This window comes from Fringilla coelebs, assembly GCF_963513975.1.
Source record: "Fringilla coelebs genome assembly, chromosome: 5".
NCBI classification, from domain to species: domain Eukaryota; kingdom Metazoa; phylum Chordata; class Aves; order Passeriformes; family Fringillidae; genus Fringilla; species Fringilla coelebs.
In genome coordinates this window covers 3,207,928-3,232,057 of record NC_140033.1, presented here as the reverse complement: position 1 = coordinate 3,232,057, position 24,130 = coordinate 3,207,928, and the positions used below count along the sequence as shown (strand labels likewise).

At 42.0% G+C, this 24,130-nt stretch overlaps 1 protein-coding gene across 1 annotated transcript in view; it reads left to right on the top strand.

The window, feature by feature from the left end:
* MKLN1 (muskelin 1) overlaps positions 1 to 24,130 on the top strand; it is a 102,971-nt gene that overhangs the window by 40,787 nt on the left and 38,054 nt on the right. Inside the window, exons 7-9 of the mRNA XM_084206527.1 lie at positions 318 to 395; positions 1,550 to 1,615; positions 9,574 to 9,686. Of these exons, the coding sequence (XP_084062653.1) occupies positions 318 to 395; positions 1,550 to 1,615; positions 9,574 to 9,686 (257 nt within the window). The remainder of the gene's footprint in view (positions 1 to 317; positions 396 to 1,549; positions 1,616 to 9,573; positions 9,687 to 24,130) is intronic.

The following is a 24,130-nucleotide window of genomic DNA, read 5'->3' as shown; positions in this document are numbered from 1 at the left end:
AATTAAATACACCACACTGGAGATTTATAGACACTTGGCACGACCTGGCAGGCAAACTGGATAATTCCTGATTGATCTAGTAGCAAGTATTCTTTTTATTTTAGTGCTCTCACATTTAGTTCATTAACAAACTAACAAAAGTTTAACAAACTAACAAAAGTTTAACAAACTAACTGACACATAATGGAGAACTCACTAAAAATGGAGGCTTTGGAGTGGCATTCTGGATTGAGTTAGGCTGAAGTTACTGACATTAATAGTGATTTTGCTAAAATGGAAGGATAAATGTTTTATCCAGCAAAATTTTTCTTTTGCAGATGGCTTGTTCAATCAGTATATCAGTCAGCAAGAGTACAAACCTCGCTGGGGGCAGATTATCCCCAAAAGCACCAAAGGTAAGGACATTTCTTAAGTTAGAACTCATGTACTGCCAGTTCTGTCTTGTTCCTTTGAGAATATGGAGCAAGAGAATGATGCAAGAAATTCTCCTCTAGGAGGGTCCTAGGGAATGGTTTCTTCTCTGGAAAAGTTGCATTTGTCTGCAAATTCAGTGAAATTCAGCCTGCTCTCTGGTTGAGTAAGGAACACTGTAGGAATACTAGTTGTAACTTTAAAGATAGATGATCAGTTTAGTAACAAATCCCAGAATACTGGTTAAATGTGAGAACAGCTGTCTGTGTTACTGGATTAATGTTTCCTGTAGCACATGGGGTTGATGTAACTTCAACTTAAACTGAGGAGCTGGCAAATAAATACATTATCTCAACAGGGAGTATTTTAAATGAGGTGGATCTTTTGAAGTCCTGATCTGTTACACAGTAAATCCAAACTGCAGAATCTTTTCCATTCCTGTCTGCCTTGAGAGGAGACTTGTAGCAGCATCCTTAACTGCAAAGTACAAAAATCACTGTCACAGAGCAAATGCAAGATCCAGGGTGACAATTGCCCGGTGTGGAGCACTGTCCCCAAGCCCCTTGGGAGGGGTTATCTGTGTCACCTGTCCTGAATGCTTAAGATATATAAGATAGTTGGAAAGCTGCTTTAATTGGACAGTTGGAATTCCCCTATATGTGAGAATAGCTGGTGCAAAGCTGGCTGTGTTCTGTGGTCTGCATCACCTCCTGCTCCCATCCCAGGGGTTCATTTCCCTGTCATTTGAGTATCTGTTCTCACAGCTCAGCCCTCAGGCAGCTCTCAGGTGTGGAGAGATGGAAGGGGAGCCAAAGGGTGGCTGTGTCATCCTTTGGAGAGCTGCAAGGACAGCTCAGAGTTCTTTTTTGTGCACCAAGTGTGTCAGGAATGTTGGAGCTCCTTTCCAAGGTGCTGAGAGTTGCAGTATTCACTTCTGCTCTCTGTACTGTCAGTCACCAGATAATTCAGTATAAAACTTTGTACAGTTTTATAATGCACAAAAAATACTACCTGGAAAAAGTGATGTGCTGGTGTTTAAGGAAGGGTGAGTTACTCAGATCCTCTGCTTCCATGTTGAGGCTGTATCTTTCTTTGGTTTAAAAATCTTAAAATGCTCCTTTTCCCTCTTTTTCTGAAGGTGATGGGGAAGACAGTCGGCCAGGGATGAGAGGTGGCCATCAAATGGTGATAGATGTGCAGACAGGTGAGTAGTTGTTACATTTCTTAACTAAATTATTTAATCAGTTATTTTCCAGATTAATATGCAAATGTGTTTTTCTTCAGACACTGTGTTAGCTTCAGTTTTTGAGGAAAAAAAATTGCACTTTCTAATAGTTGGATTAAATGTTCTGCTTCCTCTCTGGATCTATATTCCAGCTGCCTTTCTTCTTCCCTAATAATTCTGTGTTATGCCTTAGCCATTGTCTTGTCTTAACTAAGAGCAATTGGTTTTAATTTTTTATTCCTCCTACCATCTTAGAGCAGGAGTTCAAACAAGAGAAGAGAAATTAGGGAAAATAATTTCCCTTATCTGCTACAGGCTATGCTCAAGCAATAGATCTGATGTGTTGAAACATTCCTTGTATTTTGGTTGGAGTGGCTTCTAATTCCCACAGTGTGCAAGAAACTCCTGTTAAATATAATTCTTTAGACATCTTCTGCAAAAATGTTTCCTGTAGCAGTTTAAGAAATGGCTCAGCCTCTTTTCAGAGAACATACAGAGAAAAGAAAGTGGGGTGGTGTATCAGGAACAGTTCCAGTGATTGTTGTTCTGCATAATTTTCTATATCTTTGTCTGTTACTTAATCAGATTTCTGTGCTACGTCAGTCCTTACTAAAATAAGGAAAGCATCTGCCCGAGTCTTTGCTGTGTAGTGAAAGGATTGTTCTTGGGAAGGGAGAAACAAGATCAGGGCGTGGGTATTGGACAGGAATATAGGGTGGCATTGAAGGAGCTGGCAAAAAAATGCCCATGGCCATATCTGTTGTGGTCACAGGACGGGGACGGAGCATGTGACAGGACAGGACCTTCCAGAGTAATTTGCTAAGTCATGGTGAACAAGCAAAAATCCAGCAGTAGCTGCAGCCTCTGGCTTTTGCTCAGTGTAGTTACTGCACTGGAGGAAGCACTCAAGTTATTTGGTGTAGGAGAGTAAACTTCTTTCATTTGGTGGGAGAGGTTTGAGATTGATTAGAACAAAACACTGCTGGAGGATTTGCTGGTGTTTGTCTATGCAGAGGCTGGGGACGCTCCCTAGTGGCCTCGGGAATTAGTGAGTGTTTCACAAGAGCGTGGAAGAAACATGATCCTTGTCAACTTGGAAATGATAGTCCTGAAAATAAAATATCCATGGTAGTGTGAGCCTTCCTTTCCATTGCTCTTGCTTTTCTTAAGTCCCAGTGAGGTTGTCAGCTCTGCCTTTGACTTCAGTTTCACTCTGCTTTAACAAGGCAGTGAAACTCATCCATATATTTTTACAATATTTAAATTATATGTATTATATATACTTTGGATACATGTGTGTTTTTAATATATAATCATATTTATATTATTTGTGGAAATATATGTATAATGTATGATATACATTATATTATAAATGTGTATGTATATATATTATACATTATAATAGAAATGTATCAAATATATACAACTTAGTTATTTTATTTTAATTGTTTTACTTGTACAAAAATGCTGGACACTACCCACAGAGGTGGAGTCCTGAATCTCCCCCACTCATGGTAGTCATTTCTTGCTGTAGCTCTATTTACAGGGGGTGGGATACCTTCCCAAAGTTTCCCTGTGGGCTGTTTGGGAAATTGCTCTCAGTTTTGCATCCAGGTCCACTGAGGCTTGTAAAAGCTGAGATGTTTTTGAGATGATCAGTTTTGCCATTTAATTTAGCTCGTGACAGGCCAGGGGAAGTTCTTGGGGCTGTTTCCCATTGCTGATTGCTGGAGTTTTCCTTCTGAATATAGGTGGAGTTTAATGAGCTGGTGGGAATGTAGCCAGTTATGTCAGGATGTGTTTTACAGACTGGAGCTGGAAAGCTCCCTGGCTAACCTTGGACAGATCCAGTGCTAATGGAAAAAGGAGCAGTGGTGTACTCTTCCCTTCAAAGACATCCTCCCTCCTTACTCACATACTTGCTGAGTGGGTTTTTTTCAGAAGACTTTGGCAACTGAAGAAAAATCATCTCACTTTGCACTCCTTGTTAGAGGAGTTAGGTCCTTCTCAAAAATCAGTATTTTCTTCAACTTGAATCTTTTGGAAGTGAAGTGAAACAGCAAAATCATACTTACAAGGAGATTCTGAAGTTTCAGATCATGTAGAATTAAGTGTTGGAAGCAAATTTTCATCTCTCATGGCCGGACCTGCTGTAGCTATAAATGAACTATAAATGGTTCAGTATTTTGATTAACCTCAAAGAGATTTTAACCACTTATTACTGACTAGAAAAATTATTCTAATTTAATAGTACTGAGCCTGCTGGATGCAGGTGCTGATATCAAGGTAGAGGATTTGGGTTGCTGAGTAGCTGAACTAGATCTTAAGTTGCTGCTAGTGCATGGAGTCGCTGAGATTTTGTTTATCAGTTTCGGGTAGAACATGGATTAGCTTGGTCTAAACTGCCTTTTAGCATGGTTTATCTTTCACTTAGAGTAGGCTGAAAGTAACTGAAAGAGAATTTAACATCTCTGCTGGCAGCCAGTAACTTGTGCTGGAGCTCATTTCCATCTGGTACTCCTGTTCTTAATACCTGCCACAGCTGGCTGAGTAAGTGCAGTGTTCCTGATGCTTTGGAAATCTCTTAAAGCAGTTTGAAATGGAACTGTAGGCACCGTGGGATGCATAGCTGAGAATGCAATCTGATTTCTTCCTATATTAAAAAAATAAGAGAAATTAAAAATGCGAAGTTAGTGATTCCCATTATATCCTCCATCATTAATCACATTAACACTGAGACTGGAATGACTCTGGATGGGAGAATTAGGAAGTTGGATTTGGTATACATGTGCAGAAACATAAACTAAGAGAAATTCACAGTTACAACTGAAACCACTGTTAGGTACTTTAAAGCTCTATGCTGCAAATGATAACAGAAAGCTCCTGTTGTTCCTGCTTTTCCCTGCAAGGTGCATTTCTCATGCAACTCTCCATGTGGGAGGCTGCAGAGTTCTCTCTGCTTTTCTACAAGGGGAAGTATTTGAGTAGTTGCAACCCAGGTACATAGATTAAAACAAAATTGTCCCCCAAACAACCCCAAAAGTACACAAGAACACAGTGTTGTGTGCTGCATGTCAGGCATGAGAAGCTGTTTGTGTAGGCCTTGGGGAAATACTGGGGCAGTAACACTCAGGCTCGTGTGCAGAACTGTGTTCCCAGGGAATTGAGCCCTAATGCAGTTTTGGATGAGGGTGTCAGCATCTGGCACTGGTTCCTTATTGACTGCTCTTTGAGTCTGCCCTCCCTGGCCTCCTTTTGGGTCAGATATGCCACATGTTTCAGAATTCCAGTGCTTGTTCTGGAAGAGGGAATGGGTAAGTGAATTGCCAAAAGCAAGTTTTAAGGAGTAATGTTGATACTTAGGAACAGTATGTGTGTTGTGTTTTGGAGATGTGGTTTATAATTCCATAGGCAAGGTGGAATTGATCTCTTCTGTTCTTACAGGGCAGACACAGTGAATGACAGTGTAGTCCATAAAGCCATGTAACTGTTTTGGTAACAATAGAAATAGGGACCATGTCGAAATCATTATATTTTAAAGAAAGATATTTGGTGTTACATCAGGCTTTCTTAAATGTTGAAGTTTTCCCATGAGCCATGTTTTAGAATAACAGCAAAGCAACCAGGATGATTTTTCTTCTGTCTCCATTTCTCTTCTCTTTGGCAAGTGAAACAATTTTTTGCAGGAAAACATTAGTGAAATGGTCTTTATTGATGTGGTACCTCTGTTCTCTCACTGAAGTGCAACTGCTGTGTAATTTTGGTTGTACATCATTTTTGCTTTTCCTTTCGTCCGAAGGAATTCTGTTTGCTTCCTTCCATTAGATAAACGAGGACAAATCTGTAGGTTGGGAACAGAGGGAGATTCAGAGCACTGGGCCCAGCGTGCCCATTGTATACGTGGGCAGCACAGCAGAAATGACAAGGCTCGTTCAAAAGCAGCATGGAAAGATGAAAAAGATGAAGAGAGAGCAGCAGACATGAAGGATGCTGTTTTGCCTGAGGAAAACACTGCTATCCATAAGATATTTAAAGACAAGACTTGTGTACAGGATGAAGGGATCTCAGAAACAAAACACAGATGGCTTCTAAGCTCTGAAACACAAACAGCTGCTGAATCCTGGAGGTTACTCAACTTCATGGGGCTTTCACATTTGAGACTGTATGCCTATCCTTAAAAAAACCCCTTGTATTCAGCCAACTTGTATCCAGCTGAACTGTGGCTCAGAACCCAAGGAGTGTGCTACTGCAAGAAGATTTAAGGCTGGTTTTATATTTGTGCTCTTAAATGCTCCTTGCAAAGTGGGCAGTGCTGCTGGCACGTAACTAAAAGGTGTGGGTGCTACTTGGAGAAGTGACATCCTTTTGTGGAAGGCTTTTGAGAGATCTTACACCTTGGTTGGTTTGTTATTTCTGAGAGGAATATTTCATAGCTGTAGAGACAGTGATGCTCCAGTACTGCCCCAGCAAGTCTGTGCTGGCAGCTGACTGGGAGGGCAGTGGCTGATGAAATGGGAAACAGGGCCTTGAGTCCAGGGGACCCTGAGGGGCTGCAGGAGAGCATTGTGGGGTTCTGGTCCTGCCCCTGGGATGTGACAGCTGTGCAGGAGGACAGGCTGGGGACTGACTGCATGGAAGGATTTGCAAGGCACTGGAAGCTGAGTGTCTGTCATCAGTGTGTCCTTGTGGCATTGAAGGCTGGCCTCTGCTGCTGGGCTGTACCAGCAGGGAGGGGGGAGGGTGCTGTTCCTCTTCTGGGTACTTGGGGATACATCTGGAGTGCTGTGCCTGGTTTGGGCTCTCTGGGACAATAAGGATTGTGTCAAACTGAACTGACCAAGGTGGTCAGGGCTGGAGCATGTGATGTGTGAGGAGATGCTCAGGGAGCTGGTTTTATTCATCTGGTAGAAAAAAGGTTCATGGGAGGATCCTAGAGCTGTCTTCAGCTACTGGTGAGAGCATGGAGATAGCCAGGCTCATTCTGGGGGAAGCAGAGGGATAGGATACAGGACAGGAAGGGAAAATCCTGTTAGATATTAGGGGAAGAAACTGTAATGAAGTTAATTAGTCATTGCAGCAGGGATCCAGTTTGAAATGTCCCTCCTTGGAGGAAGTGTAACTGAATAATTCCCTGGGCAACGGGGTCTCTGCTGAAGTTAACCCTCCTGTGAGGAATTTGGGGGATGACTGATGGACCTTGCAGGAGTGCTGTAGATCCACAATTCTTTCACATTCCATGGAGGACTGTTGTAGCAGAGCCATGGAAATACTACTTGACCAAAGAATATAATATGTCAGCAGGACTGGAATGTATTCTCTGAGGAAGACCTCCTATACCAGAACCCCACCAAGTATTTCACCATATGGAGAAAATGCAGATAACAGGAGGTAGAGAACTGTCCCTGAGACTGTGTGTGAACCTGGACTGAAACCACCCCAGGAATTTTGATATTTAACGGGTTGGAGAAGGCTGCTTTGCTACTTTTCTGAGAAATAGAAATTAAGGAGCGATTGACAGGAAATATGTGGATTGTTGGGAATGTACGTCCTCTAATTTGAGGACTTCTCTGGCACCTTTTAATCATCTGGAGAGTAAGGGAAGAAAAGAACTCAGACATTACAGAAAAATTTTTGACTGAGCAAGCAGTTTAGAAATACTCACAGAACATATTTAATTCAAAGTGTTGAATTTGTATTCAGAAAAAATGTAGAGGAAATAAGCTGAGGTTGCTGGAGGAGAAATTTGACTTCCTAAACGTAGCTGGTAAAAGCTTTGGGTAAATATAATTGCTTTCATGTTTTTTTTCTTGTTGCCTTAAAGCTAGGTTTGAAAATTCTCCTGCTCTGCTCCTAAAGCTGAATAGAGACTCTCTTTAATAAAGCAGCATCAATTTGCTGTGTTCCATATTGCTTGGATGCAGAGGGAGGATCCTTTTCTCCTTGAGTTCCCCAGTGCTACCAGAGTTATATTGCTGTGAGACTGCAGGGCTGCCCCACTGCTGCTGCCTGGGGTTTGTGGCCTCTGTCCTCTTCTTTGAATATTTGCCCTGTCCTCGTTGAGTCTCTGCATACAGGGTGGAAAAAAATCGCTCCCATAAAATCTGAATTAACAGCTAGAATACAAGCAATGATACTGGTTGGCAAATAGAGTGAAGCTTGACTTCAAAAAAAACTTTAAAATCCCCAAAAAACTCAAACCCAACCAAACCAAAACAATCAAACCCAACCCCAACTAAACAAGAACAATCCCACAAACCACCAAACAACTATTTTTTTGCTTTATACCATGGGAAAACAATTACAAATTTTAGGAGAACTATAAAAAATTATTTACTTGACATTACCAGCAACAGATGCATTTATGCATTAAGAAACATTCCTTTTAAAACATGGAACCTTCCTCTAAAATATGTATATACTTCTGCAATAAGGCACAAAACAAAAAATTACTTTCCTTGGGTCTAGATAGTGATGGAGCCTTTCTTTCATGTGAGCTACAGTTTTACTTCATGATGAAAAATGGCTCTGGCACAGAGTTCATGTCCAGTTGTGTTCAGGGTGTTGCTCTGGTGGTGCTCAGCACCAGCTGGGTGTTTGTTCTCCTCTCTCAGTGCTCACATTTAGTTCTATCAGCCTGGCTTAGGTAACTTCCAAAATCTGAGTTTTCATCGGAGTCATTCAGGTTTGCTATTAAATTTCATGTGAGCCAACAAAGCCTTTCCAGGCAGGCCTGACATTTTGGCAAGGCCCCAGTAGGATTTTTAGCTGGTGCCAAATCTTTTATTTTTCTCGGCTATCAATGAAGCTGTTGTGGTAATGTGGGTTTTGTGAGCTGTGAGAATTTATGTGCACAAAGGGACCTGCTCTTTGCAGGGAACACTGGGAGCCCTGAGTCCAGGAGGAAGGGTAATTAAAGTTAATGAACCAGGGTAACCTTTCCATGGTGATGACCACTATCCTGATGGTAGGTAAGGGTCAGGAACTAGTCCCATTTTATAATCGCGCTCTAACTCCGTGCTTTAATTGGTGTTGGATTAAAAATTGGCCATTACCTCCATAATGGAAGTGGTTTGTGGATATTAAAGGAGTTTTTCAAAGCTCTGCAAGTCTTGAGGAGCTTGTTCTTCTTGGGCTTGGCTTTGTGTTCTGTTTTAATGCAGTCTAAAAATGAAGTATTTTTAGAATTTGAGACCAGATAATGCTGTTTCTATAATGGGAGCAGTTTGGTTATCTCTCCATGGCAGAATAGAAACTCCTTTCTTAAATGCTTCCCCTTTTCAAAGGCTTCATCTGGCTTTATCAGTGAGTCTGGGAAGCCTTAGAACTTGTTGTACACAGAGCAGTTGCGGGTTTGATGTGACAGCCCTGTAACACTGACTTAAATTTGTGACTCTTGTGCTCACTGGCTTTTGTGGCATCAGGTAAGTTATTTTATGCAAGACATTTCCCTTGAAGAGGATTGTGTGCTTGATTTTTTTTACCTAAGGGATGGACTAAACAGAAAAACTTTGCTGCTTCCTATCTCCAAAATCTTGTTGATGCATAAATCTTGCACCAAAACAGGGCACAGGATGAGATGTCATTGATAGACTACATGCACAGGATCCAAAATGTTAAATATTGTTCATTTGTCTGTCTGGAATTTTAATCAGAAGGCTGTGGGTTTGATTGCCTCTTATGTAAATGTGGAAATAGAAAATGACTCTGAGAATTGGCTGTCTATCAATCCTAAAATCTTCCATTACTAAACCAAACCACATTTTTGTCTTGATGACTAGTTCCATTCAAACAGCAGTGGTGTTTTAAGTAAAAAAAAAAAAAAGGGTTTAAATTTATCTTCTGATAGTTTGTCTTTGTCACAGATGTTTTGTAGGCATTAGCCTGTTTAAACACATTCTCTTTTTAAAATAAAATTAACTTTTTTTTTTTTTTAATAGAAACTGTTTATTTGTTTGGTGGCTGGGATGGAACTCAGGATCTGGCTGACTTCTGGGCATACAGTGTGAAGGAAAACCAGTGGACCTGTATATCCAGGGATACTGAGAAAGAGGTAAGTTCTGCATCCATATTTTTAAAAATACATCAATGGTTGCCCACAAAATTGCCCCTCCTAAAGTACTTGTGTTGAAGTGCAGTATAAGGGTGAGAGCCACAGAGTTCAGACCTTCAAGTTCTGAAGACTTTTGAAATGCTTACATGGGGAAATTATGGGCTGGAGGTGGCTTTGAAGTGCTAAGATTCCTGAAGGGGAAAGGTTTATTTCTCAAAAGCAGAAATGATCAGCCAAAAAATCAGCTCAGCAAGTAGAGCACGAGTTAAATAATTTTGTGTGGCTGAACAACCAGACTTATCACAGAATCACAGAATGTTTTGGGTTGGAAGGGACCTTAAAGATCATCCAGTTCCAGCCCTGCTGCCATGGGCAGGGACACCTCCCATTGGAAGGTTCCAAGAACTTGCTAATGAACATTTCAGACCTGATCCTGGTGTTTGAGCTTCAGAAACCAATTGTTTATTTTTTTAGCTTCTGTCAAAAATGAATAGAAATGGACAACTACCAGATGGAAATCTAGAGGACAGGGGTTACTGCCAAAGGCTACACAACCCCAAGAGCTTTCGTGGAATTCAGTTGAACCATTTTCCTTGGCCTGTTTTGCTCAGTATTTGACGTATGAAACCTGAAATGAATGTAGCTTGGGTTATAGGACCAGACAAAAAAAAGTCCAAGACCTTTGGCTTCTATAATTCATTTCACTATACACTGAAATCTTCAAGTTTAGTGTGGGTATTGTATTTTGTGTTCATTACTTCTTTGTCAGAGGAAAATTCATGCCACCTCTTCTTGGAGGTATGAAAAGTTTGAGATCTTGCCACTTTTTTGACAAATTCAGGAGTTTATTTCCTCAGCTATTTGAAAACAGTATAAAAACATCTTGTTTTTCATTTGTATTTCTCAGTTTCTTGTCACGGCTAATTTTGTGAGCTTCCTTACTAGATTAAATAACACTTTAATATTTTCTTTTTTTTTTCATAGCAAAGGTTTTTTAGAGGTTGTGATCAAGTAGGACAAATAGCCTGAGCTGGAAAAAAAAAATCTCACAGGCATTTCCTGTAGCCCTCAAATCTCTGTGTCATGTACTTACTGATTGGAACATCCTTTACAAAATGGGCAATAACAAAACTGAATGTGATACTCTGGTTTCTGTCATAACAGAGCTGTGGAGAGGTAAAATTGTTGTATTTATGTTCTGTTTAGTCAGAAAGGGGCTGCTGTGTGTTCTTCCTGCACAAACCAGTGTGGATCAGTGTTTAAAGGATGCATTTGCTTCTTGCTGCGGTTGTGCCACATCCAGTTGAGTTTCTCTAAAGCTTAGGAGGCCTGGCTGGGATGGGAGAAAGGAGGAATGCACAAAAGGAGAGCTGTGGAGGAGACACAGTAGAAGAGTTGTGATTTTTATGTGATTAAATGATTAAAAAGGGATTTTGGAAGGAAAAATGTTAGCAGAGTGTTATGGAAGCTCAGGAAATTCAGATGGAAGATGGGAAGAGTCTAGCAAGGAGAGGAAGAAAGAGGAATGTTTTACAAGTGGAGACTTGCTGAATGTATGAGGAGTTTTGAAGAAGGGATGTACTTAATAGAGAAAAGTGTGGAGAAACTCTGGAAAGGGAATTCTGGAAGGACTCTCTGCAACAAACTTGTGAGGTGAGGCCCCTGTGAGCCTTGTGGAGTTCAACAAGGCCAAGTGCAAGGTCCTGCACATGGACTGGGGCAATTCCAAGAGCAGATAGAGGCCAAGCAGAGAATGGATCCAAGAGCAGCCCTGTGGAGGAGGAGGACTTGGAGTATTGGTGGTTGAGAAGCTCAACAGGCTTTGATGATGTGGACTTGAGCACTTCTGCTCTGGAGTCAGGCTGGCAGAGCTGGGGGTGCTCACCTGGAGAAGAGAAGGCTCCAAGGAGAGCTCAGAGACTCTTCCAGTGCCTAAAAGGGCTTCAGGAGAGCTGGAGAGGGACATGGGACAAAGGCATGGTGTTCCAGGACAAGGGGGAATTGCTTCCCAGTGCCAGAGGGCAGGGTTAGATGGGATATTGGGAAGGAATTCCTGGCTGGGAGGGTGGGCAGGCCCTGGCACAGGGAGCCCAGAGCAGCTGTGGCTGCCCCTGGATCCCTGGGAATGTCCAAGGCCAGGTTGGGCAGGGCTTGGAGCAGCCTGGGATAGTGAAAGGTGTCCCTGCCCATGGCAGGGCATGGCACTGGATGGGCTTCAAAGTCCCTTCCCACCCAAAGCATTCCATGATTCTTTCATACATTCAGCAGCGTTCAGGAGGTCTCCTGAAGTGTAGTTCAGGTTTTTGGTGACTTTCTGAGGTACAATGAGCTGGCAGCTGCTGGACTTGGAAACCAGCAATGGGTTGTGGGCTTTTTTTTCCAAAGAGATCTGGATAAAACCTGATTTAGAAATGGAAAGGTCAATCTCAAATGTTGAGAAGTATATTCAAAAAACAAAGACTCCAGATGTTTCTCTAATAGGGACATCAACTGCTCACAAACAATTTGCAAAAAGGAAATGTCTGTTGACATGGAATTTTAAAAAATATTCAGAGTAGATTCCAGTGGAGCTTAATCTTGTTTTGTTGTATTGTGCTAGTTCTGCTTCTAGCTTTTTTATTCTAATTAATCAGTGACAGTGGTTAAATTAGCCACTCAATAATTAAACTTGGATAAGAGTGAAATATGGTGAAAGTTGCATCCTGTCCAGTGTTATTGTAGGGATAATGCAGAGTAATGCTTTTGGGACAAGAGTACTGGGAGCTTCTGTTGCAGTGCATTAGGAGAACGCTGTGTGACCTTTTAAAAATGTTTTTGCTGCTGTTTTTCAACATTTTCCAGAGAAGTGTCTCTTTGTCACCTGAAGTTGCATTTGTCTTTTTTAACAATTAGACACCAAAGCTGATTTTCCATAGCTCTTTTTCATAGAATCATTGAGCAGTTCAGTTGGAAAAGCCCTCTAAAATCAACTGCAGCTGTTTCTCCCAGCACTGCCAAGGCCATCACTAAACCATGTCCCCAAGTCTCACATCCATGTGGGTCTTGAGTTCCTCCAGGGATTGGGACTCCATCACTGCTTTGGGCAGCTGTGCCAGGGATGGAAAACCCTTTCAGTGAAGAAATTTTCCCAAATATCCAAGCTCATCCTCCCCTGGTGTAACTTGAGGCTGTTCCTTCTCCTCCTGTCCCTGGGAGCAGAGCCTGACCAACATCCCCCAGCTGTCCCTGTCCTGGCAGGGAGTTGTGCAGAGCCACCAGGTCCCCCCTGAGCCTCCTTTTCTCCAGGCTGAGCCCCTTCCCAGCTCCCTCAGCCCCTCTGGATATGCTCCAGCTCCTTCTGTCTGTCTTGTATGTCTGGACAAAATGCTCAGGGCTCTGCTGGAGTAGCTGATCACCTACTGCACGAAAACAGGGTCTGCAGGACATGCTGGTGAGCACACCACCACTGCTGATGGGCAGACAGACCCCACCATCCCTTCAGAGTATGGATCCAGCAGGACTCCTGCTGTGCTTGTCAAATCCTCTTCCTCAAGCCTGAATCCTTCCAGGGAGATGCTCCCTGGAGCAGCTCAGGACCTCTCAGCTTCCCCACAACTTCTGTCTCTGGAGTATGTGACAGCCCTGTGAATCAGCTGGCACAAGGCACAGCCAAAATAGGTTTCATTTAACAGCCTTTAAAAGTTTCTACCCTGAATCAATTGGAATGTTCTGACAAATGCTGTTGTCTTCAGGGTTTTTTAGTGGCTGTAGATCAACGCACCTCTTCAGGATTAGGGAATAAATAGTTTAAAAAAAACCAAACCTTGTCATTCCTTGGGCATTTTTACTCTAAGCCAGTGTCAGTTAACAGGGAAATTTCATGTGTGTGTTTTGATGTCTATTTCTAGTTTCCAAGCAGCAGCTTTCTCTTTTGAAGGGTAATTTAGTTAAAATCAGTGCAGGAGGACAGTTTTAAGTGTAGGAAAGACTGGTGTAAATTGATAGTCAGGGGATTTTGAAATGGGATCAAAATGCTGAGGGGTGTTGATGCCTCTGGAGATCAGAAAAATGAGGCTAAAGCAGTGTGATAGTTGGCATATTTTGTGTGTCTCTGGTATTCCTGTACCTTGTTCTAGTATTTCCTAGAGACAAGAGATAGGGGGGTCTCCCTTCAAACAGTGTCACTGCACTGATTGGTACCTTCTGCGTTGCTTCTTGGAAAATACATTGACTCATCCTCATTCTGGCTTCTTCAGAGGAAAATCCTGCTCACAAATCAGCTCTGTGAAGGATGTGGAAATTGTGTAAATGGGTTAGGTTTAGGTGACACTGTGTTTCTCTCAAAAATTGTTGAAGTATTTCCTTACCAAAGGTAGAAGTGAAGGTCTTGTCATGGTGTAACTGCTTGAGAGGCTAAATCTTTGCTCACAGTGAAGGAAAGTGTAGGTCAACAAGTGCCTCCTGTTCAGTAGGTTCAAAATGATGTAGAAAATGGGTATATTGTGAGGTGACAGTTTGCTGTGAACAGAAAGTGCTTTTCCAGAATGCTGAAAGTAAAAGCTGACAAGTGTAGAAAGATCTCCTAATGGTGAGAGCCAGGGGGAATTTCAGCTGCTATTGTATTTCCAGTTTAATTTTCTCCAGTCTCTGCATGCATTTCTTTGCATTTGTTGACATGGATGAATTTACCCAAAGCTTTCAGTGTCATATTACCACAGAAGCATTTTTTGTAGGAGTTTGTGACACCTCTGACTGTTTTTTTTTGGGGTGTGATGCAAAAGTACATGAACTTATCAATGTAAAGCTTTTACCCTGTGCGCTTTGACTTGTAGGAACTGAACTAGTCTCAAATATTGACTTCTTCCCACAGATGGTGATACAGTTTGGAAGACACATCAAGTGACTTGAGGGGCTTTTTGTTGCAAATATTGTGATGTTTACAGGTTTGATATCTAATACAGCGAGTGTGCCATGTCCTACTGCTGAGCAGTTCCAGTGGTACAGATGCTCAGTTGTAGGAGATCCCTGGTGCTGCAAAAGCACATAGGGGGAAAGCAGCTGTCCCTGAAAGAAACTTGGATACTGCAGACGTACCTCGGAGCCAACTCCCTAAATAGTGCAAATGCCTACAAAAGTAGGGACAAAGACAGCAGATGCTGGAGTGAACCAAATGAAAAGTATCCTAGGCTGATCCTAAATATCACAGGCTAATGGTTTATTTTCCTCCCTATTTAGTAGCATAATGGTTTAAAGTGTTCTAAGCCAGTATTCTTTCACCAGAATGTTTGAGAGAGACTTTCACATATGCCTAACTGACATCCCCAGTGATTTCCACTTAAGCAGCCTAAAGCAAAAAACCCTGTTGAGGGAGTAGAACCTCAGCTTTTAAAATAATTTATTTTTAAATTAGCTTTTTGGAAAAGGTTTTCAGCTTTCAAAGCTGACTTATGTGCTTATGCTATCTTGTGTGCCTCAAGAGTTCTGTCCTCTTAATCCTGGTTTATTTGTCTTTTTTTTTTTTTAACTTTGACATTTTTTTAAGGAAAAGATCATCCATATTTGAAAACAGCTTCGGGTCTTAAGTTATTCAGTTCCCTCACTAGGTGCCTGTATTTCTTGCTTCCAGCATGAAAAAATGCCCAGAAAACCAGCCAAACTTCAGTTATTCCTCACACCAGGTGTTTGAGTGTGTGGAGGTCCTTTTCCTCCACACACTGCTGTTCAAGTCAGTCTCGTGGAGACAGGAGCATTAAATAAATGCCTTGTGCCCAGTGTTCTGGAGGCTGCACAACTTTGGCAGCTCTGGAGCTTGTGCATGCCAGTCTTCAGGTTATGCTGAATTTCCAAGTCATCATAAAGCTTTCAGTTGCAAAGTAAAACTACTTTTAGTCCTTGAAGTAATGCATCAGGCAGAGTTGATTTGTGGCGTTTATGTTCCGATAAAAATCACCACTTCAGCTGCAGCTTATGATGAGTTTAATGCTCTGATCTCTGGTCTGGAATGGAACTTTATTTTACTTACATGGCTTTATTAGGACATTATTGCATCATCCTAATGCATTTTGCAATTCCCTGTAAATTGTAGATGAGGCAGTGTAGAGTCATTCTTGGGTGGCTGTGGATGCATCCTGGGGGGAAATGACATTACAGGATTTTCAGGTAGAGATTTCATGAAGAGGTTGATGTTGGTACAAGGAATTCTGATTTATATCCTTTTGGCTTTTAAAGACACAGAAATATGCACCTGTGAGATGAGCCAGCTGGAATGCCAGGACCCCAGCATTTCACACTGAAGGGATTAAAAGAAAAGGATTTTAAAGAAATAGGAGAATATGTAGAGGTGGAAGGAAAACTTAACTCTTTTGCCGGTGAGTGAAAGTAGCTTCACACACCAGTCAACTTTGCCTTGGGAGTAGAGTGATGTCTTATTTCAGCTACACTGAGAGACTTGTTACATTAATGTTACATTAGCACTGCTCAGTCTGTACAAATACAGAAATCCCTAAAGAAATATCAGTTATCCCAAGGTGGTAACGTAGGGGAAGCAGTCTCAAGTAGTATCACAGACAAATCCGTAGCTAAATTGTCTGGATAATTACGTGCTTGAAAATGTAGCAAGTTTTTGTGGACCTTGCTACTGAGGTATTTCAGCAACTGGGTATTGGAGGTAATTGGGAATTGAGCTTTGTGGAGTGTCTCAAGAGAACTTAGTGGCACAGTGGCTGGTGCAATGATGTGTTGAATTCAGATCTATCTGAAAGAGCTTAATGTGTTTAATAGGACTTAATCCTTGAATTTTCCAGGGTTTGCATGTGATGGAGATGTTACTGATACCAGGCTCTAGGAAACTAAACAGCCACTTTGACAACTTGCAAACATCTTCAAGTGCAAATTACTCATTTGACACAACTCAAAACTGCCTTCACTTTCTCAGAAACATAAGGATTTGGACTTAGAATTTCATGTTTGTCTATCACCAGCATCTCAAGGACAATTAATTACCAAAAAAAATCAACTTCCAAAAGCATAGCTTTGCTTGTAACCTTTGTGGCTGAACAGTTTATAAGCAACCAGTTAAATTTTTTCAGCCTTCTGGTCTGCAAGTGAGGCTGTAGCTCTGCTGAGTAGTTTGTGTCTATGGAAAAATCTCTCTTGGCTGGACCTTCACTGGCCATTGTTACTGGTAATGAGAGGACAGAGTGAACTTGTGATGCATGCAAAAATGACCTCATTCAACATCCTGCAATTGTTAATGGGGTTAGTTAAATTCGGCACACGAGGGACGTTGTCCTGAGGGCCCATCTCAGAGCTGGTGAAAGCTCTGGTTCTCTGGTGGGTTGTCTGTTACATTTCATCAGTTTTGCTGAAAGCAAAGCTTAGCACTGGATGTGGAACAAACTGACAATTTAGTTGGTAAAATTTAAGAAGTTGAAACTTTTTTCACATTTCACCAGTGTGAGCTGTGCTTTGTTTGCAGGTGAATTGTGGCTTTTGTTAGAAATAGCACAGAACTGATGTCCTTTTGCTGCAAGGTCGCCATGTACTGGGGTATTCCTTCAGTACTTCTCTTGTTTGCATTTGTAAGCTGAATCACAGAGGTTGGATGACTTTTATTTTTGACTGTAAACTAAAGCCTGCACAAGACCTTCATACACATTCCTGCAACCTTCTTCAAAGAAATTAAAGAATGACAGAATGGCTTGTGTTGGAAGAGACCTTAAAGATCAACTCATTCCACCCCCTGCCATGCACTGGGACACCTTCCACTATCCCAGGTTGCTTCAAGCCCCATCCAACCTAGCCTTGAGCACTTCCAGGGATCTGGGGGCAGCCACAGCTTCTCTGGGCACCCTGTGCCAGGGCTTCACCCCCCTTCTGAGCAGAGAATTTCCTTATAACAGCTGATCTAAATGTCTTCTCTTTCAGTTTAAACTGTTCCACCTTGTCCTGTCACTATCTGCCTGTGTAAAAAGTCCCCCTTCATCTCTTTTTATACCCCCATTTTAAATACTGAGTGGCCACAAATTATTTCCCACTATTTGGATGCTTGAAGATGTGGGAGCTTTTTCCCCTTCCCACTGTCTTTTAAGATGTGTTACTGCAGCATAAGATCCATGGTGTTATGCATTGCTGGAAGGCCTTGATGATACCTTGGCGTGAGAGCAGAGAGCTCAGGAGATCCAGGAATGTGGCTCCTGCGCTGGCAGTTCCTCTGGCAGTGGCTGCCAAAGCTGTTTCTGCACCGTAGGAACACTCAGGCAGCACAGCTGTCAAAGCACAGTGTTGGTGCTTTGGAAAGTTCAGCTGTGAGGACACACTTGGTCTTTAGAGGTGCCTTGATCAGGGCACATCAGAAGCCAGAAGATCATGTATTAATTCATTCCTTTATGAAAACACTCTCAAATTAGTTATTTCTACAAGCAGGCTGGCAGGGAGGCTAATAAATAATAATTTCATGAGAATAGAGCATTATCTATTTGTTTTCATAGCAATCCTCATGGGCTGCACCAAGTCTGTGCTGTGATAAACCTGTGCTGATCCCTGAAGGATGGAGCAAAGACTTGGAGTCAAGTTCGTGTCAGACTGGAAGGGTTGAGCTGTCAAGGGTCATCAAATCCAGCCTACTGCTGTCATAAGGATTGTGTTGTATGATCTCTGAGCCTGATCATTTGACTTATAAGCTCATTGAACTGTCTTTCAAAAATAGAACATCAGGCCATTTATTTTTTAATTCTAATTTAAGCAGGGAAAGTCTCTTTGTGGCAGGCTCAGCTCATGACCACACAGCATCAACAGTAGGAAATTAGGACTGTCCCAAATATGAGCATGCTTTTAGGAAGGGGAAAAAGAAAGCTTCATCCTATTAAATTTTGTTTTCCCACCTTGAAGAGATGTGCACACAAAACTGTGCTGAAAGCTGCCTCTGACTTTAATCTGCTCCATCATGTCTGAGTCAGATGCCCAGAAAGGACTTTGCTGGTAAATCTATCCCGTGGCATCGCTGTAGGAGGGCACCAGTAAGCAGATTAGCCATAGCTCTGATTCTGTGTCAACTGCCTGACCAAGGATGTCTTCCTGTCTTGGCTCTGCCTGGACTTATTAATAGTTAATTATAACTTTTTAATATCCAAACCTAATATTTATAATAAGGCATTTAACTCTCTTGTGTGAAAAATTGTCTAAATTCATGGCTTTCCAGTACTGGTCCTGAGGAGTTTTCAGCATGATGACTCTTAGATAGATTGTGGTCTTTTTCTTAGGCTTCACAGATTATTTTTTGGCAGAACATATTTAATTTATATGCAACAGTTTTTTAGAGAAGCTGTGGCTGCCCTGTCTCTGGAAGTGTGCAGTCCCAGGGGCTTGGAGCAACCTGGGATAGTGGAAGGCAGGGGAGTGGATGAGCTTTAAGGTCCCTTCCAACCTGAACCATTCTGTGGCTGAGGATCTTGCATGTTCTCAGAAATATTCTTTATAACTGCTAAAGCAGCCTTAAAATTTAGTTGGAATATCTGTTACTTTTATAAATAGTGGCAAGAATCATGGAATATTAAAGGTTGGAAGGGACCTTAGAGATCATCTAGTCCCAAACTCCTGCCATGGGCAGGGACACCTTCCACTAGACCAGGTTGCCCAAAGCCCCATCCGGCCTGGCCTTGGACACTTCCAGGGATTATCTGCAGAGTAAGAATGGTGTGTACATAGAGTATCCAAAAAACATTTTTTGGAGGTAAACTCCCATTTTATGATCCTGGAAACACTTGTGCTGCATCTACCCTGTGCAACAAGGTTTTTAATTCTAGAGTTGGAACTGTCTGGTCTTGGATATCAAATGACAGGGGTGGCACTGATTCCTGCCATCATACAGAGTAGGAGGTTGGAATGTGCTGTTGGAGGGAGGGTCTTTGACGCTGCAGAAACCCTTCCAGAGGGCTCTGAGCCCCTGCCATGTGCCTGTGCTGGACTGCTCTGGCCTTGAGCACGGCTGTGATGCTCCTGTTGTGTGACTGGATGTGCAGGACTCTCTCTCTGGTGGTTTGGTGCTCCTGGCACATCATTGATGATTTTGTGGGCCCCCAGCTCCTGTTTTGTGTTTTCTGTTGAGGGCCCATACAAATCCTCCATGGTACCGTAAAAAAAATAATAGATTAAATTATTTTCTTATGTTTCTGGCACCTTTAGGGTATGATAAACTTAAAATGCCTTCTATGAGTAACCTGTTTTGGATGAAAATGTTTTTTATTTTGTTGTATAGCTGCAGTTGTTTCTCTTGCTGAATTTAGTGCTCATCTAGAGCAAAGCAGATCTTTGCTGCGGCTCAGATTAAACATTTTGGGAGCGCATTAGCTGTAGACTGGCATTGATAAAGCACTAACAAGCTCTAATCTTAAAGCACATGGACTTGAATTAAAGCCAGGAATAATATGCATTTCCTTTAATTTTCAAGTTTGTGGAGAACTTTCCCCTTTTTTTTGGGGGGGGGGAGGAGGAAACGAATAATAGTCCAAAACTGGGAAATGAGAGCAATTAATCTCTGCAGTTGTGTGTAGGCAGGAGGGACTATTTGTTGCCTGACAGGCTGCTCTCAGGACTGGAAACAAAGTAGGTTGTTTGTGTCTTTTTATGTCCTCGTCCTAGTTTGCTTTAGGACAAGAGCATTTACCTCATGACGCTTATTTTTGAACTTCATACTGGAGGCAGTGTTCACATTCCACTCAGTCTTTTACAGGACCAAGAACGGAGAATTAGTCAGCTGTTCTTTGTTTTTATTTCCCTGACTCTTGAACAGGATCCAGGCTTGCTCCTGAGGTTTTTCATCTGGATTGGTCTGAATAAAACAGATTTTTCTTGCAACTGAAACCCCTTTATTTGCAAAAGGTTATGATAACCAGAAGAAGCCAAGCTCCCCCAGTTTTTGTTTGGGATGGGCAGTGGAACCGGCTTCCTGCGGTCATGTTCTCATTAAAGGAGGCTCATAGGACATTTATTTAAAAACAAACCAAAAAAATGAAAGCTATCATGTTTGTGCCTTAATGTAGCATTCCAGGATGCTGTTGCTAAGATGATGCCTGCTGATTTTGGCATAAATAGTGATTTGAGCAGACCTTACCCTAAGGAGTTGAGTCCCAATCCTTTCTCCCCTGTATAGGAACAAATCAATTATTCTAAGGAGGCGGTGTTGTCTCTCGGTGCTGTTGTGTTGCTTTTTGAAAACGTTTTGTAAGTTAGTCCTTAAGTGGGATAATTGCTTTCAGCATTTGCAAGTTAAATGAAGAAAGCTCTAATTAGATTTTATAAAGTGGCTTAGCATGTTGAGAAGGCTTTTCATAAAGTATACTGTGTATTCACTTGGCATTGCACAATTGAATTTCGTGTAGCACTGACGAAACCTAAAAATCCTATTTGGCCCTGGGTGCTTAAAGGATTGAAAGCCTTTCTTAAGTGCTCCTGGCCATACAGCCTCTCTTCCTTTCCCCACCATCCCACCCTCACCTGGGTGTTTATCTGTGCTGTAGAGACCAGAGGAGTTACATCAACGCCAACCTGTTCAAAGAAGAGCCTTGGAGCTGGGCATAAAGCTTGGTATTTTGTAGCACTTCCAAACAGTACCCTGCACATGCTGTTTAATCTGTTTTAGCTGTTATTGTGCTGTGCTGATTGTATGGTGGGGCTGGGTGGCACAGAGCCACTTTGTTCAGGTCAGTCCTGGCTCTGTGCGGGCACTTATTGAGTCCCACACAAACCCAGCAGTGCCTGTGCTTAGTAGTTTTTGGTATTGTTTGGTGTCCTGTAGGTTAGAAATGTGATATGCTAATGCTTTCCTCTTGCCATCACAGCCTTGGCAGCAGCTGAGGCACTGGCCAAAGCAGCCTGACACACTTATTGCCATCTGAATAAAGACTTAGCCCAATCACAAGCCCCTTTCACGTGTGGTTTTCTGCAGTGTGTGTGCCAGGAGCTTTCTGATGAGAATTGGAAGGAGTCCCCAGAGGCAGTGTTTGTTCAGGTCGTTTGGGTGCTGTTGCTGTGTGACTTTCAGAGCCTTTTGGAAGATGGGCTCTGTTTGGGAAGTGACACCTCTGTTACCTCAGTCAATCAGGTCGTGAAGGTTCATCTGCAAAAATGTGGATTCCACGTGTAACAACTTAGAAGAAACCAGATCTAAAGTAAAGTACTTAATTATAAAATCACAGAATGGTTTGGGTTGGGATGGGCCTTAAAGATCCTCTAGTTTCACCCCCCTGCCTTGGGCAAGGACACCTTCCACTAGGCCAGGCTGCTGAGGGCCCCATCCACTGGCCTTGAACACTTCAGAGATGAGGAGTTTTGCACAGGTTTGTTATGAGTTCAGACAGTCACAGAAGCAACTTGTCAATACTGTGACTTGGTGATAAGGCCTGAATTTGAAGAAGGGCATAGAGATCTCTAGTAAGATCCACTCAGCCTGGGATATTAATTAATGGATCATGACCAGCTTACATCCTGGCAGGAGGATAAAAGGTTGCTCTTTTGCCCTCTAGCCATGCTTGATCTCTTCAACCTTGGGTTACAGACTCATCTCTGTCATGGTCAGTTTTTCTCACTCATTGCTTTTAAAGGGTCAGATTCTTTGAACACTTGTGGAATCAACACACTTTCCTGTTTGGTTTTACTGGATTGCTGTGTCCATGACAAGCTGTGGCAGAGTGTTCCTCGTGTGAACAACGGGCTGCTGTCGTAACCACGTGGAGCACACGGCTTTGCATGAACACTCGCAGCCACCCACGGGCACTTGATTCATCACATGTGCCTTGAAGTGTTTTACTCTTTTGTAGTGTTCTTTGTAAATGGACTTTGTGTCCCTCTTGAAGTACACATGAGCTGCAAGGGCTGCCATGGTCAAGCTGAACTCAGAAGTCAACACAGATTTGGACCTTTCCCCTTTTCTGCCTTAAATGTCAAGCCAGCATGTATCACTGTTAATGGAGTTATTTACTCATTTTGGTAAACATGTAGGCTAAGGAGGAAACTGGCAAGTTTCTTGTGATCTTGTGAGTGGTGTGCAGGCAGAACTCCAGTTTTCTTGGAGAACAGGTTTCAAATTGAATGAAGTTTCCTGTATTACAAGAGCTGGTTTTTGGTAGAGCTGAAGTTCTTGCATGAACTTGAGGTGATGAAGATTCTGTGTCTGTGGAGATGAAATGTTAACCTTAAGAGCTCTTTAAGAAAGCAGGTGTGTGAGATGTGGCTAGGATGTAATTAAAGAAAAAAGGTATTTTTCCTGAATTCTTTTCTCATTTTAAAATAGTCTTAGGAAATCTGTATGCTGCATATTTAGTTGTAGCAACTGTGGTTTTGGTGCCATCGCCTTGAAATGGGTATTGAGTTGTGAAGTGTCTCAGCCTTGTACTTGTACTCAGACAAATTTTGGTTGATGGTGTAGCTTTTCATAGCAAGGCAGATCTGGAAGTTGCTAAATTGGAGATTTACTCCTGAAAGTGCCAAAGACATTATTTGAACAAGTTTGGAAGGATTTAATTTAGTCCACATAGAGGTGAGAGAGTGGGGGAATGATTCTTAAATTGGCCAATTCCATTAAAAAACTGCAGTGACTTGCCAGAGGGGAGGGTCAGAAAGCAGAGGTGGGTCCTCACATCTCACCCACAAGGCATCTGTGCCAAGGCAAATAGGTGCTCATGGGCAGGGGACTGGTGCCACAGCCCTCAGGGTCCCGGCTCCATGACTTGGGATGGACTTTGCACGCTGGGGTGATTTATTTATGAACCAGGGGCTGCCTTTGTGAGTGCACAGATTGGTGCTCCTCATGCAAAGGAGGAACTCCCCCATGTGCTTGGAACAGGGACCTCTGCAAGATGCTGTTCTTGTATTTTCTAGGAACAAAGATAATTGTGTTGTTCTGTGTCATCTTCCTTTGTGACCAAAGGCAATGAGTTTTTTGCTGCATTTCAGGATTTTATGCTAATATTTCACTGCTCTCAGTACTTTTATTTTCAGAAAATAAAATTATCCTAATTACCATGAAGTAACTAATTCTCAAAGCTGTAATCATTGCCAACATAATGCTTCATATTTGCAAAATATGAACAATTCAGTTCACCTCTTCACATGGTCTTTTGAGTTACTGTAAACAGTTTCCTGGAACCATTGCTTAATCAAGAAATTGAATTCTGTAATATAAATAGTAAAGGCTTTTGACAACAAAGATGTAATGCTTCCTTTCTTGTTTTATCCAATTTAGTGATGTGCATTCCATTAGTGTGCTTTAAATTTCAATGGAATTTAAGTGAAAGGGTACAATTATGAAGGTTTGTTCATAAGATATTCTACATAAGGTAGTACACAGTGCAGCTGTTGTGCTGATTATTTGGTGTGATATGGCCATTCTTCTTTAACTATAAGTCTTCAATAATGATTTTAAAGATTTGCTATATCCTTGCCTACTTGCCCAATCTTTACTTTTCAGT